This window comes from Diospyros lotus, chromosome 13, assembly GCF_014633365.1.
Source record: "Diospyros lotus cultivar Yz01 chromosome 13, ASM1463336v1, whole genome shotgun sequence".
In the NCBI taxonomy this organism is placed as follows: Eukaryota; Viridiplantae; Streptophyta; class Magnoliopsida; order Ericales; family Ebenaceae; genus Diospyros; species Diospyros lotus.
Window position 1 is genome coordinate 2,461,852 of NC_068350.1, and position 21,390 is coordinate 2,483,241.

The 21,390-nt window shown below is 33.5% G+C and overlaps 1 protein-coding gene across 1 annotated transcript; it reads right to left on the bottom strand.

The window, feature by feature from the left end:
- Positions 1–5,491: 5,491 nt before the first annotated feature.
- On the bottom strand, positions 5,492–13,866 carry LOC127788958 (pyruvate dehydrogenase E1 component subunit alpha, mitochondrial). Its single transcript, XM_052317677.1, has 8 exons — positions 13,063–13,866; positions 12,897–12,976; positions 11,873–11,950; positions 8,777–8,872; positions 8,609–8,680; positions 8,374–8,427; positions 8,184–8,249; positions 5,492–5,975 (listed from the first exon to the last, which is right to left on the bottom strand). The coding sequence occupies exons 1-8, from the start codon at positions 13,757–13,759 to the stop codon at positions 5,931–5,933; spliced, it is 1,188 nt and encodes a 395-aa protein (XP_052173637.1). The 5' UTR covers positions 13,760–13,866; the 3' UTR covers positions 5,492–5,930.
- Between the last annotated feature and the right edge of the window lie 7,524 nt (positions 13,867–21,390).

A 21,390-nucleotide genomic window follows, 5' to 3' on the forward strand; every position in this document is an offset into this window, starting at 1 on the left:
TTTACTATGTGGGCGGAGCATGGCCTGATGCCTGGATGTATGGGCGCCTTGTATCACGTTGATGCTCATTACGCAATTGGATTTCTATGTGCATTGCATGGATACTGGTAGTATTTAGTTCTCGGACGGGAGTACCGTTCCAAATGAGCCTATGGCTCGATTGTCGGGAGTACCGACGGATACGGGTGACGGGAGTACCGACCCGGGATTGCGCGTGCAGGTTTGTGGAGATATTTGTTGCCTTTCAGGGCAGCGGCAGGTTGGTATGGGACTTGGGTGCTGTGTGTCTTGTGTGGACCCCAAGGACCGATATGTGCTTTTATTATGCTATACTGCTGTGTTGTAGCGTCTCATGCCTTGTGTGTACCTGGGGGTTTATTTTGGGGAGAGTTTTCTGGTTATGTTCAGCCTTCAGCCTTTCTTTTCTTTATGCTTGCTGAGTCTCTTGACTCACTTTGCTTTCCATCATTCCAGGTAGTGCCAGCGTGGGTCCGAGCAGGGGAGTCAGCGTCTAGCGGCCGAGTCGGTATGGTGTACAGGCAGTCCCGTCAATCCCTATCCACTCTGATGTCTAAGTAGAATTTACTCTATTATTCCGTACTGTGCTAGGTCTTTTCTCGAGTCTTGTGTATGTCGGTACAAGAGTTTGTGTTTATTTATTTATCTTGTGACCGCTGTGTTAGCGGGGTACTCATAGTGCATGCATGTCTTGAGCTTTGCTTCCGTTGTTCTCATTTTTGTGTATGCATGCCGGGGTGGTCTTGTCTCGTGTTTCATTATTTTTCCCTTCCGTAGGCGCTTCCGTTCAGGTAGACCGGGTGGCTGGGATATCCGGGCGGGGGTGCTTACAGTCGTCATAGTATTAAATTTTCCAGTTAATAGTTATTTTTTAACTTTATTTTTGTTGTTACTTTCAAAAATTTTGACCTATCTTAAATGTGGAAAAGATGTGAAATCACGTATAGATAATCAATTTTGAAATTCTGATTATTATAATTTATATAATTAATTAATTATTTAAATTATCTTAATTTTATATATGTCAATTAATTAATTTAAATTTAATTTTTTAAATAAGTCGTTTAAATTATTTTGACAAAATTAATATTTTGTATAGGTTATTTATATTTATCATATGTTCTCATATTTCTTTTTAAAAATTTATTATGTTTTATATTTTTATTATCAACAGGAAAAATATGTAAAGTCATATATGGATAATTAATTTTAAAAATTTGATTATTATTATTTATATAATCAATTGATTATTTAAGTTATGTTTATTTTTTATATATATTGTTTAATTAATTTAAATTTATTTTTTTATAATTTTAAATAAAAAATATTTTATATAGGCTATTTATATTTATTATATGTTGTCATATTTCTTTTAAAAAATTTATTATATTTTATATTTTTATTATTGGCAGGAGAAATATGAGAAGTCACATATGGATAATTAATTTTAAAATTTTGATTATTATCATTTATTTAATTAATTGATTATTTAAATTATCTTTATTTTTTATATATATAGTTTAATTATGTAATACCCCGAGAGCCGAGAGAAGTTAGTATATATCGAGGATAGTGTAAGAAATGAAACAACACCAGCTGGATACCTTTTGGGTTGAATGTTGGCAAATAACTCCCAAGTTAAGCGTGCTTAACTTGGGGTAATCCAGGGATGAGTGACCCCCCTAGGAAGTTCGCGTAGGCCCATCAGGATAAGTTGTTCCGGTCCTTCCTATTGCTCGAATGGGATGTTACAAATGGTATCAGAGCAGACCCTTGAGCCTCTGAGCGCGGTGGTGGGGCAAATCTCAGCAAGGAGGCTGAGTCCTGAGGGGGGCGTGAGGCCCTTATGGGGGGTGCGTGTAGGCACCTTAGGCGAATCCCACATCGGCCATGCAAGGGGGAAGAGATCTGGGATCGGTTGTAAGGTCGCATGACGAGGACGTCATGTGCTTAAGGAGGGGAGAATGTAATATCCCGAGAGCCCAGAGAAGTTAGTATATATCGAGGATAGTGTAAGAAAGGAAACAATACTAGCTGGATACCTTTTGAGCTGAATGTTGGCAAAGAACTCAAAGGTTAAGCATGCTTAACCTGGGGTAATCCAGGGATGGGTGACCCCCCTAGGAAATTTGCGTAAGCCCATCAAGATATATTGTTTTGGTCCTTCCTATCGCTCGAATGGAATGTTACAAATTAATTTAAATATATTTTTTTTATAATTTTAAAAGTTATAATTTTATATATAACTTAAATATTATAATTTTATTTTTTAACTTTTTTTTTGTTGTTTTCTTAAAAATTTTATTCATGTATAGATAATCAATATATAAAGTTATGTCAATTTGAACAGATTTTGTGTAACAGCTTAATTTTTAGTTTTTATTTTAATAGTCTTTTTTTAGAAAATTAAAAACACGTTCTCTTTGTTATTTTAAAAAATTATTTCTCAAAATAGAAAATTAGAAAACGAGTTCTCTTTAAAATTTTGAAAATATTTTTTTAATAATATTTTATTCAATAAATTTAATTATTTAGTAAATTGAAAATATTTAATATTAATATATTATTAAAAATATATATACATTTTAAAGGTCATGAATTTTGTAATATTTTTTCTCATTATAATAATAAAATATGAATAAATAAATAAATAAATGTATTTTGAGTTTAGAGTTTATTTTGGATGAACTCGAAACAACTTTTTGTTTTTTTGAGTTTTTTTTATAATTTTTTTTATTTTCAAAAATGCATTTTTAAAAATAGTAAAAAGAACACGTTTTCATTATTTTAGAAAATTGAAAATAAAAAATGACTTGAAAATAACAAAAAAAACGCAATCTAAATTTTTCAGTTAATAGTTTTTTTTTTTTTTTACTTTCTAAAAATTTTGACTTATCTTAAATGTGGTAATTAATTATCAGGAAGAAGATGTGAAATCATATATAGATAATCAATTTTGAAAATTTGATTATTATAATTTATATAATTAATTGATTATTTAAATTATTTTTATTTTATATATATAATTTTATTAATTTAAATTTATTTTTTATAATTTTAAATGTTATAATTTTATATATAATTTAAATTTTATAATTTTATTTTTTTAACTTTTTTTTGTTAATTTTTTAAAAATTTATCATATTTTGGATGTGATAATTGATTGTTAGAAAGAATATGTGAAGTCATGTATAGATAATCAATTTTGAAATTTTGATTATTATCATTCATATAATTAATTAATTATTTAAATTATCTTTATTTTATATATAATTTAATTAATTTAAATTTATTTTTTTTATAATTTTAAATGTTATAATTTTATATATAACTAAATGTTATAATTTTATTTTTTAACATTATTTTTTTTCTTAAAAATGTGACCTATCTTAAATGTGGTAATTGATTGATAGGAGGAATATGTGAAGTCATATATGGATAATCAATTTTGAAAATTTGATTATTATCATTTATATAATTAATTGATTATTTAAATTATATTTATTTTATATATAGCTTAATTAATTTAAATTTATTTTTTATAATTTTAAATGTTATAATTTTATATATAACTTAAATCTTATAATTTTATTTTTTAACTTTATTTGCAAACGTAGTGAAGTTTTTAATATGATGAAGTTGGTAATTAATCTTAATTTGATCTCTAAGTACACGTGTATGCTAAAAGCAAGTCAGGTTAGTATAGTGTTTAAGGTTTATAATGTGTTTAGAATGATTACGTGCTAAAACATGTTCTAACGTGTTATACTCACATTTCTCAACAGTAAGAGTATGATCTTTATTGAAATATTGAAAAGACCGAAATTGAAAAGAAAAATGTGCTTCATCAATTTTTAGAATTTAATATCTATATTTGTAAAATAAGTTTGGGGGTTTCTAATATGTATGACGTAAGTACTAATTAATGATATTATATTCTAGATTTTTTCATCTAATGATGAGGTTACTACGTCGCTAAAGTCGGGTCGTGAGTTATAGATTCATTAAAAAATTATGAAGGGTGTTTTGCCAAAAGGGCTCTCCTTGGCTATTTGTTTACTAATACAACTAAGAAGATTTGATCAATGATCAAGAACGAGAATAACTGAAAAAAAAATTATCTGATTGGTTTCATTTTGATTGTTGTTGGATTTATATCTAGGCAATTTGTTTGATGTACATGTTTTTTGTTTTTTTTTTTATTATTTAGGTTTTTTTTTTTACTGATTCGCACTTATGTATTTGCTCATTTTTTATGTTCTTTCACTTCTATTTATTTGTATATTTTTTTTAGTCTACTAATTTATAGTGGGTGTTTAACGTTCATAAGTACATTTTTACCTGCATTCTTTTTTTTTTTCACTACATGAATTATTCTTTTCAGCGTATTGCACAAGAATTTATCATAATTGAGCTATAATTTAATAACATACACAATATTGAAATCATAACGAACAAGAAACATTTTCAATTAAATAATTAATAAAACGGATCGAGAAATCATCATTTATACTAAGTAATCAACTACTTTGCTACTGAAAGTTTAGAATAAGATATGCCGCATTTTTAGTGTTTCATGCATCAAAGTGAAAACAGTGTATTAAAAATAATAGACGTTAACCTCACTCCGACAAGTCACGAATACTATAGGCGTTGGATATAATATTTTGTTAAAAACATACATATGTGTTAGTAGAAAGACTATAATAAAAATATAAAAAATGTCAAAAAATAAAAAAAAAATCAGGCAAAAAGAGGCATACATATTCCAGAATAATTAAATAACTAATTTTGTTGTATGTTTGTTCATTTCTCATGATTGTAATATGATTATTTTGTTTAATTTTTATTTTATTTTGATGTTCATTTTTTATAATTACTGAATTATGTAACTTCCACTTTAACGATTATTTTTTTTCTTATTATATCCGTGCATTACACGGGTGAAACACTAGTAAATAGTTAAATGAGGAGAGTTTGGAAGCAAAAAGATGTTTTTAGCCATTGTAAAAATGCCCTTCATTGTGAGTTATCTAAAAACAACCCGTGGCCAATGACATCGCTCAAGGGCAATGGACACTATGGATCCCTAGTAGTGCAAGACCAAATGAAAGATCATTTTGACTTGAAAGATTAGATCCGAACTCGAACTAACTCAAACTTAAATCCAAACTCACATCATTTTTCCTAAAAGATTAGTTCATGAATTCAAATTTTTAACTGTCCACATAACATAATTATAATCATCCATTAAGTTTACATCTGGTTATGATTATTCTAGTGGCACGATCATGCAATCCACTGGTACGGTCGCAAATTCTTCTTTTAACATTTCTGTCTTCGTTACACTTATATATTTTCCACACGTTATTATTTTACTACCTAATATTCTATGTCACACAACTAATCACATAGATGTTTTCATAAAACTTTGCATTTAACAAAATCTACCTATCAAGAGAAGCCCTGAAAATAGATGAACCGCCAGCCTGTTTCAATGCGGCAAACAACGGGCGATGCTTACACGCCCAAAATCAAATTATTGTTTAATCAAAGGAATTTATGCCACCTTAGTTCAGCAAGGAACAGTTATAAAATTCAAATTCACATCTAAGCCGCCCCCCCCCCCCCCAAAAAAAAAAAAAAAAAAACCCAAAACAACCACCACCACCGCAACCAAAACCCAAAAAAAAGAAAAAAGACAGCTACATCACCAGAATGCAGGAATGAATCCTACCAATAACAGGGACTATAAACCTTGAGAAAATCATGGTACAACACAGCAAAGCAGGGAATGACAACCTTTTAGTACCATTTTTATTGTTCAGTCAAAAATCACATCCTCTTCCTCTGGTTTCTTATTCGTCACCAAGGCCAAGAGCCTCCTAATTGTTCCCAGATGATGGTTTGACTCAAGGAAGTGTGGCTCTGACTTCTTTCCTATCCGCTCCAAATGCCTACAACAAGAAGTCCAAAACCAAATCATGTAATGCAAGGCATCACAAAAGTACAGTAAAGGGGGAATTCGTGTAAAAGTTCTACTTAATTTTTGTTAGTGATTTGTTATCCTGCTTTGCTACGTGGTAGCATAGTCATCTTAATGCAGGGTGACAACATAAAAGACACCAAAAAACAGTAGAAAGAATGGCAAGAATTAGGAGGTAATGTTTAAGCTGGGACTTGAAATTCCAAATCCAGGATCTGAAAACCTGTACTACTTTGATTACAAAATGGCTGCCGGTCATAAGTAATTCTAGAAGGCTAGTCATATTAGGGTAGCAGCTGCAGTTTAATCCCAGCCATCGGTTAAAACTCTATATCATCCAACTAATTAGCTAATTAACTGACATTTAAGTAAATATTTAAACAGAGTTCTAATTCTAAATGAAACAAAAACAACACAACACAAAAACAAGAAAGACCTTGACAATTTCATTGTATATCTCTATAGGTCAACCTTCTTCAATCATCCTCAACTATCCAAGTACTTTCTGTGGAAGTGAAGGACAGAAACCAGCATAGAATATTTTGGTGAAAAGGCTAGGCAAAAATAGCTAGTGAAAGTACTTGGATGGGTGAAGGATGAGTTGGAGAACGTTGACCAGAGACATACAATAAAGTTGTTAAGGTCATCTCGTTGAATCTTGATCCTTTCCCAACCCAGGGAGATTGCTCTATAGAGCATATAATTTTCTCGATCAGTTATTTTGCTATTTTTTTCATTTAGAATTTGAATTGTGTTAATATTTATTTAATTGGTCATATGATTAACTCACTAAACCCTAAACACATCTAGCCAGAGGTGTCTTGTTGGATGCTATTTGCAGATGACATCATGTTAGTGGAACATACAAGGTGGTGTGAACACCGAGCTTGAGATATGGATGAACATTTTAGCAAAAATATAAATGAGGATGTTATGCTAAGACTAAAAGATCAAATTATACACAAAAAAGATCAGTAAAGATATCAGGATCTATCATCTAAAAAGATGGAGAGATTAATGAGGATGTTATCCATGAAATTAAGGCATGATGGTTAAGACATTTATAAGATCAGTTTTATTGTACAGCACAAAGTGCTGGGCAATGTAACACCAATATATGCAAAGTATGAGCATACATTGTAAACAATGATGTTAAGATGCATGTGCACCCATATAAGAAAAGGAAAAAAAAAGAAAGAAATGAATTTGTTTGAAACATGGGTAGAGTAAATCCTATTAAAATAAGATGTGTGAGACACGATAAAGATGAGTCAAGTGAGAAGAGGACCAATAGAAGCTCCTTGAGAAGAGTGATGCAATGGAACAAGTATCTAGCAAAAGAGACACTAGCAGATCAAGAAAAAATTGATGAAAGAAAAACCTAGATATGATACGAGTTACAAGGTCTTAATAGAAAATAGTGCCATACATAGAAATGACTAACGATCAAGAATTCATGTAGCTGATATGTTGTTGTTTGGTTGTGTGACTAACATATGATATATTGATTAGTTGAATAATTAATTGAGTTTCAACAAAGGGCTAGAATTAAAAATACAGCTCTACCCAAATATAAACACTTGTGAGCAGATGTTATTTTGTAAACAGAGGATTATAGGTTATCAAGCTATAGAATCTAAATTTCAAGTTCCAGTTTCAATCTCACATAATTTAGGCTATCTTCTACTCTGTTTTGCTGTCTTTATTCTCACCCCGTATATCACATCCCCTTAAACAATAGCCTAGAGTCAATGGCATAGTGGTCATTCTTTTAAAGGAAGGTTAGATCGATGAAAATACATGTCAAAACTCCCACAATCACAGTAAGCTTGCATATGCCTGTCAGTTTATGGATTCTACCACTAATACTGTACTTTTCTTTCTCATTTTCTTTCTACATGTTCAAAAATAATTCTCTACTTTCAATTGATCATGAGAAGTAACATATCTTCAAAGCAAAGGGGAAATCAGATTTTTTCCCCCATTTTCGATGCATCCTATTGATAGAAGTTCACAAACAGTAAATTTACCCATTAAAGAAAATAAACCATGCCCATCACGTTTCTTATGACAGAATTACACAGCTTATGCATCAGCAGTGGGACTAGCACAGTTTATTTCCATTTTATAGCATTGCCTAATTAACATAAAAAATAGTCTGAGGAGGAAAAGGATCTACCTCAACTCCCAGGCCTTTAACATACACATTAGTGAAGAGTTCAGAAGGTTCTGGCATTGGGCTTTCCTGGAATTACATAAACTCAAAATAAATCATCGACAATCAGTGAAATGAGAAAGATAGGGTCTCAAAGGTGTTGGCGCAGAAAACCTAGGCAATGCTAAAGTGAAGACAACAAATTTATTCTGACCTTGGCTTTAGCAATAGCATCGTCTACCTCTTTTCTGATTTCTTTTTCAATATCCTGCATGGAAATATATAAATGAGTAAACACCACAACTCCACAAGAGACATCAAATTCTTAAATCAAAATTTGAGAAAGAATTATCTAGATGAACAAAGCTACCAAGCTTTTCATAACCAATAAATAACAAACACAGATTTCTCTTTCTGTGAAAATTGTACAAGAATTTAATGTTTAATACCTTTAACTCCTTTTCAGTTGCTATATCATGGGATAGTATCAGCTTCCTTATCCTTTCAAGTGGATCACGCTCCTGGAGGTATTTCACCACATTCCAATAGTTCAGAAGTCTATGACTTAAAACTAATAAGAAGTTAAATTGAGAGAGTGTTATTGACAATATATAGACCTGTCTGACACCGGTAATCTCGTCACGGGTGCGGTAGGTGCTCCCAGGATCAGACATTGAATGACCATGATACCTGTAAGTGTCCATCTCAAGAATCTGAACATCAAAATCACAAATGAAGTTAGTCAAATGAATGCAAAACGACAACAATAAAGTAATAAAAATAGAAAACAAATACCACTTCCAGTAAGTATCATGGAGATCACAACATATTGGCATTGGAAATAAATATCATTACAAATGATATAAAAGTAAACAGAATATAGAGCATATTGATGACAACTTCGTGATTAATCACATACACGTGATATCATAAACAATAAAATATAGCAATAAATTTACACACCAGGTATCTTACTCCTTTTTTGTGTATGTCTAAAAGGCCAAGTACATAGCATCTTAATCCAGTATTCTATACCAGATGGTAAAATATCCACTTGTCCTGTTCACTTGCCCCCCTTTAATAATCAAAGTCTACCAGAATAAGAAAGCACACCCTCCCTTTAAAATGTCCATAAAATTAGAAGAACTCTTTAAATAGGAATTACCATATCTTCTTCTAATAAATAAGGGAGGCCACCCTCTCTTTCACCAAAAGAACAACCATTTTTGAGAAATCCATTTTTCATTTGAACCAACAGGTTGAAAATTCCCACACAGAAACAACTCTCCTCGGCCCACTAGCCAAACACACAAACAGGAAAAAGAAGCTCCACTCAAGCTTTCTTGTCAACCAAGAGTGACACCTTTACAACAATAAAGAACCCCTGCATGTTGTGTACCTACTGTTATGGGGGGTTATACTTTGTATTGGTAGTTATGGCTGTGATTGATTGTACTTAGACAGTAGTTTGGGCAGTTGTACCCATTTGATTTTGGCAGCCTTTTGGCACCATTCTCGGTGGCTAGGATCAGTATATAACAACTGATCCAGCCAATTCAAGGGCATCAATTAATATATTTGAGATATTTCTGATTTCCCACCTCCAAATTCTCTCTCTCCTCTCAATCCGTCCCTCTATCATTCTCTGTTCTGCTTTCTCTCCCTACATTTCCCCCTAATTCCCTTCCCAATTCTCGCCAATTTGGTCGAGAACTCCCTTGTCAGATTCAAGGATCTGACAACATGTAAAAGTCTCTGAACACCTAGCACAACCAAAAGAAAGATGAAAACAACTGTGCCGCCCTCACCAAGTGATAATGTACAAGGTTAGAATCCATTGGTCTCCTGCTATTAGATATTAACACATCCTAGATAGAAAAGCAGTGTCTGCATTCCCCTCAAGCATTTGTGGACAGCACAATGATCCACCAACTCCCCAGCCCTCTCAATCCAATAGAATACCAGAGTTAAATTTACTTCAACCAAATTGTGTCACAATCCTACCAAACAACCCCCCCTTGGCTCCTCCCCACACACCCACAGAGAGAGAGAGAGAGAGACCAAAAAATAAAAAAAGACAATAATATGAACAAATTACTCAGTGATAATTAAAAATAGGCCAATTAACCTTGATTTGATGAAAAGAGGGAGTTTTGGGGGGTTGTGAAAAGCTTCATATGGACTTAAAAGGAATTAGGTCTAATTTTCAATTATGTACCAATTTAATCGGATCATATTGCTATCTTATAAGATTTCTACCCCATAAGCAGCCAATAATTGAAAAACACACTAACTGGACCTGGTGCGAAACCATAAAGGGGAGAGGGTCAAGGGTCAATAGTTGAGCAAGGGTTGAACCAAATATATTTTTATTAAATAAATAAATAAAACATAATAATTAAAAGTTTGATATAAAAATAAAAAATTAAAATCCATTACATATTTCTATAATGAACATCAGAATTTGAGTGAAACCATGTAAACACAGACTTTAAAAAAGAATAAAAAGAAAATAAAAGGTTTCTTATTTTTACAATTCCTTTTTAAATATTTTACTTCTAAAATTTTGGAATTGAGTTGATTAAGAAGTCACCAATCTACTTTTCATGTGTGAGCTTAAGCTTTTATCCTAAGCAATGCCCCAATTCACAGCATTGCCTAATTTTTATATCACAGGTAAGTGAGCTTCTGGTTTGAACAGGGTGAAGCAACGGCTGGTTTTGAGAGAACTAGCACCACCTCAACTTTTTTTGTGTTGATGCATTGTGGATCAGATAGTGTCTTGAGGCTGTGATTTGGAGCTATTCTAATGGCTGCAGTCTAACTCATAGGACTGAACAAGAAACCAAACAAGCAGTAGGTTATTTGTTGGAACCCTCCTCCCTCCCTCTCTTAGTAACGGTGAGGTTTCAAAGGTTGAATCAGCCTGGTGCAGCTGTTTCATGCTTGAACCACTCCCTCCCTCTCTATCCAAAGTAATGGTGGGGTTTTAACAGTTGAATAGGGCTGGTGCAGCCATTTAATGGTTGAACCAGTTCTATTCAACCAAAACTGCCCAATCCTTAGGCCTTTCAGGTTTTATATGCTGACCGGACCAAAACACTGGCCAGTTGCCAGTTCAACCAGTTGAATGGAACAGTCCCATCTGGTCTGGTCCAGTTTTAACAACATTGCTTCCAATAGAAGCGTAAATGTCAAGGAACATGCCATAGAACATCCAGAAATTCAAACCATCAAATGTTTCATGGTAAGGGGTTGGCCTCCTTGAGCAAACAATATAGTTACATAGCTAGTATGAGCCGCAACAGCTCATAATGTCAAAATTTTGAGCAAACAATATAGTTCTGATAGTAAATGAGGTAACAAGGCCATTACAAATGCGGAAAGTTCAGACTAGGCCATATGGAAAATCATAACATAGCTCTAATACAAGAGTTAACGTTAGTTAGCATTTACAGTCCCCACCCTCCACTGCACCCTGCTTTCTACCTAGAGAGAGGTGCTTTCTACCTAGAGAGAACTTAATTGCAAGAGTTAAATAGCATTTACAGTCTCCAGTCTCTACTGCACTATGCTTTTCTACCTAGAGAGAAATTACTTTTAGTTGTATTTGATGCGCTCTCACCCCCTCTCTTGATATGTTGAGAAAAAAATAGGACAGATTCAATAGCTACAAAAAAAATAAAAAAGAGACGTGTAATAAGTGTACTCACAATGGGTCCATTCTTCAAGGCATGCTCCTTGGCAAATTTACAAGCTTGCTTCACAGCAAATGCATCCATACCGTCTACCTGTTTACAAAAGTGAGATATATGGCAAACCAAAAAACTATGATTTCAAAATTCACTGACATCTAGTTTAAGTGTTCATACAGAAAATCAAGGTAATGAGTTCAGTGCAACTAGGAGCTCAGATCATTTTAATCTTCAAGTGACCACTATAAGCAGAATGGAAAAGGAAAACATATAGAGCTTCTCTATCCTAATAATCTATGTTCAAAGTTTTGAAGTCCAAACGGAAATACCATTCAAAAATTTATCATGGATTTGTAAGTTTCTGAGATCATGAAGCAGTATATCAAATTCCTTTATCATTTACACAAACATACTATATCATAATGAATACAAAAAATTGACTTTCAAATGAAACACCCAAGCCTCCAACAAAATGACATAATTAAACATTAAAAAGTTCTCATTCTAGAATTTCAATCAGCTTCATCACCGTTTGGCAAAAAGAACAGAAATCAAAAAGAAATCAACATAACATACGCCAAGAAAAGGAATTTGCATTCTTATCACATTGAACTAAAACTACAACAATAATTCTCATTGTTAGCAATATTCCATAAAGCACAGCCAAGCCAAGTATTTCCAATAGAAACAAAGCTTAAAACTGCCTAGAATTTCATGTAACCTTTAAACTGAGTTGGCAAGAAAAACAAGAGGAAAAAAATATGCACCTGCCAGAGTTGGCCAAAAGTTAACGTAGAAACGTTAACAGATTTCAATCAACGTTAAAATATCTATTATATGAATTACCTTCATATCAATTAGATCACATGAAAAGACAGAAATTATGTGTGTAAAAGACAATATACTACTACAAACGGTTTGAATCCACAGTACCAAACTAAAAGAAGTAACATTGCTAAGGAATTTTTTTTTTTTTTTATCAAACCATCAAAAAACTTCCATACAACTTGCAATATACTATAAATATAAAATTTGGCATCACCTTCAAACCAGGGACGTAATCCCCTCTCTTGTAATAGGCTGGACTCTTTGCAGCTCTCCACTCCGCTGTGCCCATTCCATCTGCAACAACGATTCATAATGAATCAGCCAATCAATCTTCTAATTATATGTATGAAATTGATTGCTTCAAACTACCCAGTAATTACAATGGTTGTTTTCGCAGACTAGAATTGCAGGAAGATCCAAAAGTGCAGCGATATTAAGCGCCTCAAACAACTGCCCTTGGTTTGCCGCGCCATCACCGTACATGGTAAAGGTCACGTGCTCTTCTTTGGAGTACTTCTGCGCAAAGGCCAATCCACAACCTAAAGGCACCTGAGCCCCAACAATCCCGTGGCCTCCGTAGAATCCACTATCCTTCTTGTAGAAATGCATAGAACCGCCTTTCCCCTTAGAACACCCGCCCTGGCGTCCCATGAGTTCGGAGAATGCCTCGAGTAGGGTTCCGCCGCGCCCGAGGAAGATGCAGTGGTCTCGGTAGGCGGTAATAATGCAGTCCTTCTTCGTGATGGCGGCCTCCATGCCGACGGCGACAGCCTCCTGGCCGTCGTAGAGATGGCAGAAGCCGCGGATCAGCTTGGACTTGTAGAGCGAGTCAGCGGCGATCTCCATGCGGCGCATCTTGGCCATGTCGGTGAAGAAGGTCATCAGCTCCTTCGGCGTCGTCTCCACCGTTCGAGGCGGCGGATCGCATTTGTGGCCCGTGAAGGGGACGCTGGTCTCGAGGGTGATGGTGGCGGAGTCGTCGGTGGAAAACAGGCGGCGGAGGGACGGGGCGGAGGTGAACGACACGGAGGCGGAGAGAGGCTTCAGCAGATTCGACGAGCGGTAAGTCAAAGCCATTTCGCTCGTTGATTTGCTCGACCGATCTGGGTTGTCTTCAATTTGCCGTCTAAAATAGAGTCGAGATCGGGAAAGGAGGGCTGGGTGAGACAACAGGAGAGGAAATTCTTTATACCCGGCGGTTAGGTATGCAGCTAACAGGCGAATATTATTGGAGAGTTTTTCTCTTGACTTTATTGTCAGTCCAAACGTCGCCTATGGCTGCCTGGTGACTTCTCACGTGTTACCAGGTGGCCACAAAATCGATTTGTTTAGGTAAATAAATTGGTGTTGGGAGGTTTGTTTTATTTTTTTAATCGGTTGAGGTTCTCACACGTGCAAATAAATAAACAAAATTTGAATTAAAATTTTACATATTTATATTTATTATTTTACCCTTCTTTTTAATGATTCGACTAATACATTGTCGAACCGTCTTTATAAATCAAACTCTAATATTGTTGATTGAAAGAAGTGTTATCTTGCTTGCATTGGACAGTCTTATTTTGCTCGACACAAATTATTCTAAATTTTTCTAAATTTCACCCACCCCAAATTATCCCCACATATATACATATATCAAAATAATTTTATATTTTTTAAATATTACTATAAATTATTATTTAAATACATTATTGGTTCTAATCTATTCAATTAGAATTACACTTACAATTTATTTATTTTTTAATCATAATAAATTTTATACTTATTTTATATATTTTTTAATCGTGTATGTGAGATAAGAGTGCAATTGAATCGATCAAATTAATTAAAGGGTCTGGCGTGATTTAATTGAGGGGAGGGGGAAATGGGGCGAAATAGAGGATTTAATTGGAGAGGAATTTTAAATATATTACTATCTGAGGTACTTCAATGTTCGGCAACATAAACGATTGGATGTAACTGAAGATCAATTTTTTTTTTTAAATCAAGTCAACTCGATTGAATATATGCTCAAATTGAATATATTGAAAAATAAAAAAAATAAAAAATATTGAACCATTTATGTTGCCGGATACTGATATAGCCCAAATAATAACAGACTTAAAACTCTTCTTTAATTAAATTTTCTATTTCGCCCCCTCCAATTAAATCACGTCAGATTGGCCCTTTGTATAATTTGATCAATTTAATTATACTTTTATTTGATAGATACGAATAAAAAAATATAAAATGAGTATAAATTCTATTACGATTAAAAGAAAGAAAGAAATTATTAATTATAATTGTAACTATAATTCTAATTGAAGAGAAGAACTAATAATGTATTTAAATAATAATTTATAATAATATTTAAAAATATATATATAATTATTTTTTTATATGTATATGTGTGTGGATAATTTGATGGGGAGGGGTGGTGTACGAGGGGATGGGAGAATTGGTTTTGTAAAAAAAGTATTATTATTTTTAATTCATTTAATATAAAGATAAACATCAAATAATTTAAATAGAATGATATATATGAACAACAAAAGAAATGGAATAGAAAGTGAAACAAGATGCACAACAAAATGAGAACGTAAGCCATTTAGAGTGGTTCGATTTAATCAAGTCTAATTTACTATCTTAGCTACCCGTTAAGAATTTTGAAACCAATCCACTAATAAAAAAATTTCCTACTTAAACCAAGTAGGTCCTTAGTCCCAATACTAGGTTACAATCCTCCAACTCAAGGTAGACCCTCTAGCAAATACAAAACAGATTGAAATGAAAGTTTAAGGGTGCAAATCCTTAATTGCAGGACCTCTCTATAATAAAACAAGGCTTAAAAAGATTGAAAAATAAACACACTACAAGCCTTTACAATAAATGAGAGAGGGAGAGAATAAAAATGTAAGCACAACAAAAAAAGCTTTGATATCTCGAGAGCCTGGTAGAAGAATGATCCAAGTGCTTTAAATGAAGACCCAGCCACCTATTTATAGTCGTGGGTGCAAGCTTCCAAAAATCAGACTCTTTGATAGAGTGGGCGAGTATTAAATGTGACAAAAACTAGCCGTTATTTTAATTATGAAAAAAAAAATCAGTTGATCAATACAAAGCATCTGTTGACAAATTAAAACACTAATTCAAAAATCAGACAACAGATTAAAATAGTTAGTCGACATATCACAAAAATAACAATATTTATACATACTGCTAGGCGACATATGAGAATTGATTAGTCACCTGATTCAAGCTATATAATAATATTCAAAAGATGCATGCAATTTGTCAGGTGACAAATAAAACGCGATAGATGACATAATGAGTTAAAACGATTTTAACTATGTACCGTGCACATTGTCAAACGATAGATGAAAATAGATAGACGACTGATTAGTTAAGAAACTTAGACAACCAAAGCACACATCATGCATGTTGTTAGACGCCTAATCAAGCAGGATCAGTCGACCGATAGAAACCATATCAATCTATCAGATGACAAATCAAAAAATTCAATCGACTAACACTTTTACAATATTTAAAAGCTATTTTTGCCTTAAATCTTAAACTCATTTAAAAATATTTTGAACTTTTAATATAAATACAAAAAACATGATATACTTGTCATTTGTCTAGAGATATGATTTTCAATATCACTTTATTTAATCTTTTATTGATCCTTATTTAAAATTAAAAGATATACATTTGAAAGATATACACTTGACGTATAAATTAAAACTTATTTCTTTTTTCATCGTCAAAACTTTAAAGCTAATTGAAATCAATATAAATATATCAGGGCCTGTGCCAGAAAACATATCAGTTCTTGGTTGATTTTTGGAAGCTTTTATTTCGTAACATAAGTTACAAATTTCTATCGTGGGCCAAACAAGCTCTTAGCCGGTTAATTAACGGAGATAGGACTAATATTCTCATAAATAATTTTTCAGTATTATTGTTTTGCCCACCAATTTTATCCAATAATAATATTTTCTAAAAAAAAAAACAAACCTCTTGGCTTTGGCATAGTTAACAGAATTAGACGACCAAAACAGAGGCATATGAGAAATAACAATGTGAAAATGTGCTAAAAAAGAAACAAAAGACAAATTATCAAATAATTAAATGAAAATTTTAATAAAAATTCAAAAAATAAACCCTCATGGTGTTTATGCCCATCTTGAAGAGGCGCTTCCCACTTGAATCCGGTACTTGTAATGGGTGGAGTTTTGTGGGCCATAGAACAGGTGGAGCTTTTGTGGTACCAAAGTAGCAAATTATAGGCACATAAACAAAAGGGTCTAGTTTTTATAAAACAGTGGTTACTATAAAATTATGAATTTTACAGCCAAGTTTAATCACAACCTCTAAGTGTTGGTTTTGTGTTTTCTAACGAGACCCAAGGCTGTGACGATTTTTTAGATGGGTTTCATTTTTATAGGTTTCGACCCGAAATTAAAGAATCTAAGTCCGTCATAGAGATGTCAAAAGCGCCGGCCCGGCCCGACCCGGACCCTTTTGCCATGGATAGGGCCTGGCCCGACCCACGGCCCCCCTACAAAGGGGGCGGGCCAGCCCGTGGGCTAGAGGGCCGAGCTGAGCCCTTAGCCCACATTCTCCTTTTTTTTCTTTTTTTTTTAAATAATTTTTTAAAAAATAATGCATATAATATATACATATATAAATATCAAAATAATACATATATAAAAATCAATTTTTTTCTTTTTAAAATATTTTCTATCTTAATTCTTAAGTTTTAAATATTATTTCATTATTTTATATTTCAAAATTCTATATGCCTTATAAATTTTCTTGTGAATTGATATAAAAATAATGTACATATAAAAAGGAGAATGTTTATTTATAATTTAAATATATAAAAAAATTAACTTAAAAATTTTAAATAAATTGATGGTTATTATTTATATATATTGCGAAATTAAATTTTTTAGTATCTAATATCAATAATTACTAAAGAATAACAAAATTAAGAAAAAAAATGAATAAGGGCCTAACTGACGGGCCCGTAAGGGCCCAACGGGCCACGGGCCAGGCCAGGTCGTGGGCCCAATTTCTTTGGCCCTACCTGTTTGAACAGTAACGGGCCGGGCCAAAGCCCGACCCTTTTGACACCTCTAGTCCGTCACCACTTTTAGGCAATCCATTTTAGAAATCGGGCCACAAGCCCTATTCCCACTTTAAAGGAGAAATGAGCCTTAACCCATTTGTTCAAGTGGGAGGGAAGCCCACTGTTCTGAGACCAAAAGCCCAAGCCCTAAGCCCAGATATAAAAGGCCCTTGTGCGGCCCTTTCTCTTGGTGTTTTCTCCCTCGGCCGAACCCTAGCCTATCTTTCTCTCTCGTTTCCTTGCTTGGCTGATTGCTTCATTCGTGGTTTCCTTTTGCGACTAATTTTCGATGGCTCTGTTTCCATGTCGGTCCGATGCTTCTTTCCATGTTGAGAGACAACATCTATCCTTGTTGATCTTGGCCGTTTTGTTGGTGTCGCATGCCCTATTTAGAGGGTTTCGATCATCCATTATCGATAAGCTTTTCTCTTCGCTTTGTGCTTTCTACCCTCTGTCTTTGTGACTGATCTACCTTCTGTGGTAACCTACTATGTGTGGCTTTGATCATTTTGGGTGAGAGAGGACTTCGGTTGAGTTCGGTCGAGAGGTGTTGGGGCTTTCTTGGCATTTGATTTGAGGGCTTCGTTGTGGCTTGTGGTTCATATTTGTTGGCGTTACCAAAGTGGTGAACCGACTCTTCAGATCTGAGCCTTGAACGTGTTTAAACAGGGAGTTTGTACTTCGTGTTCATTTTCTTGTTGTTGTTTTCAATACTTTATGTATTGTTTTATGTTTGATTAAATCTGGTTCGATGTTATTGCACTAACCCTTTTTGTTTTGAAGAAATTTTTCGCAACAAATGGTATCAGAGCCTTGTGTGGCTCCTGGGTAGTGCTTGTTTGAATCAAATTTAAAAAACCCCATCATTTTCAGATTCGATTTCACGGTGAGTTCGTTCCATATCATATTTGATCTCGGTTCGATTATTTTTTGCAGGTCGTGAGTTGGGTCGAAAGGACCCCATATCCGGATCCAGCAAGTCGTGAGTCATCTCCCTAAGCAACACGTGGCTGTTCACTCGCCTGCCGGCCAGCGGCGCGTGAGTTTGTAGGCAGCAGTGCGTGAGGCAGCGTGTGGGGGCCGGGGTGCCCTTCTTCTATTCCAGATCTAATCCTGCATCACTCACAGATCTCAATCCTGAGATTTGTACTGGTAACATCTGTGGTTTTAAATTCTGTAATTTTCTTTTCAACATCTAGCAGGTCATCATGTGGGGGTGGCCATTAGGTTTGGGGTTATTCTGTGGTGATAACCATTGTTTGTTACTAGAGTTAGGATTATCTGTGATTTTCTTGTGTTAGCATAACTTGTTTTGGTGCGGTTAAGTCTTGCTTAGAAAATCAGTTGCTTAGTGTTGTGTGTGATTCTGCCTGGTCTAATCCTTTGTGGGTTCTAGTGGCTGTTTATGATTTACTGTTATCTAAACTACTTAGTGCCTTTTTTAGATATTATTGAGTAAACCCGTGCTAATTTGTGTGATTACTGAAATTGTTAAGTGCTTGAAAAATATGTTTCTAAATTGATCTTTGATTCTTTGTGAATCTGCTGCCTAAGTTTTGTTTTAAATTAAAACTGTGTTTTTTCTTTTAAAATCTCCTTAAGTTGCATATCTATTTTCTTATACTCTTAGTGGGTATCTAGTGTTTGTTTTAATATTTTATGTGTGATTTACTTGTGATTTAGTGCTTTAAAATTGTGACTAGTAAATCAGTATTATCCCTGTTAAAATCTGCCATTGATTGAATCTGTTTTGTGCATGCCCATTGTTTAGGATACAGTGTGAAAAAACTTAGTGTTTTATAGGTTGCACTATTTATTCATGTGTTGAGCATATTATTTGAGAACATGGATACACGTTTTGAAATAGGGATGTTCAATGGGAAGGGTGATTTTTTTATTTGGCAACAGAAAATGAAAGGGATTTTAGTTCAACAAAAAGTATCAAAAGCCATAGATGACAAATATCTTGAAAACACAACAGCTGAACGAAAATTAGAAATAGATGACTTGCCTATACTTCTATAATCTTGCATCTATCTGATTTAGTGTTAAGGAAAGTAGGAAAACTTGACACAACTAAAGGATTTTGGGAAAAATTGGAAAACTTAGGTTACGTTCTCTTTGCTTTTTAATTTTTAATTTTGAGTTTTGAATTTATTTTGAATTTTCTGTTTTGATAGTCTATTTTTAAAAAATTAAAAACGCGTTCTCGTTGTCATTTTGAAAAACTATTTCTCAAAACAGAAAATTAGAAAACGCGTTCTCTTTGAAATTTTAAAAATAATTTTTAATGATATTTTATTCAATAAATTTGATTATTCAGTAAATTAAAAATATTTAATGTTAATATATTATTAAAAAATATTTACATTTTAAAGTTAATGAATTTTGTAATATTTTTTCCTATTATAATAATAAAATACAAATAAATAAATGTGTTTTGAGTTTTGAGTTTGTTTTAAATGAAAACACTCAAAATAACTTTTTGTTGTTTTGAGTTTTCTTTATAATTTTTTTTTTGTTTTCAAAAATGCATTTTTAAAAACAGTAAAAAGAACGCGTTTTTATTATTTTAAAAAATTGAAAACTAAAAATGACTTGAAAACAACAAAAAGAACGCAGCCTTATATGTTAAGAAATCCACTCATAATAAGCTTTATTTGCTTGAAAATTTCTTTAGTTTTAAGATTGACCCCTAGGGACCTAGATGACAACTTAGATGTCTTTAACAAGTTGGTTCAAGATATCACGAATTGTGGTGAAAAAGTCTTTGAGGAAAGCTGTAATTCTTTTGAATGCCATTCCTGATGCTTTAAGGAGGTAAAAAATGCTATTAAGTATGGTAAGGATACACTAACACCTGAAATTGTCATAGATTCTCTTAGGAGTAAGGAATTGGAATTAAGGAGTGAGAGAAAATATGGTGAGCTCCACATGATAAGGGGTAGAACTAAGAATCAAGGGAAGAATAGATCAAAATCCAAAAATCAAGGGAAGGGTAAGAAGTGTTATGGTTGTGGGAAAATCGGACATTTCATTAAGGATTGTTATGCCAAGAAAGACAAACAAAAGGAAAAAGCCAATGTAGTGACTCCCTATGACCCTAGTGAGGTTAGTGAGGTATATATGCTTACAGATTCTAGTGCAAAATTAGTGGGTGAGGACTATGTGTCCGTCGTTCCATTTTAGGGAGGGTTGAGTATCCTTATTTCCACCACCTTGAGCAAGGTGGAGTTTCCTACCCTAAGTGGTAGAACGAGTGAAATCCTAACCTAAGTGGTAGGATGAGGTAGATCCTAGCCTAAGTGGTAGGATGAGTGAGAAATCATAGCCTAAGTGGAAGGATGAGAGAAGGCCTTAAAAACATGTTTATGCATTTGTTGCATTTCCTATGTGGATAATATGCATTTGTTGCATTTCCTATGTGGATGATATGCATTTTTTGCATTTCCTATGTGGATAATATGCATTCGTTTCAAGTTCATGCATTTGTTGCATGTTTAAGCATTTGTTGCTTGTTTAAACATTTGTTGCCTATCTTATGCATTTGTTGCATGTTGCCTGTTTGTGCTGGCCTCATTAGGAATCAAGGTGG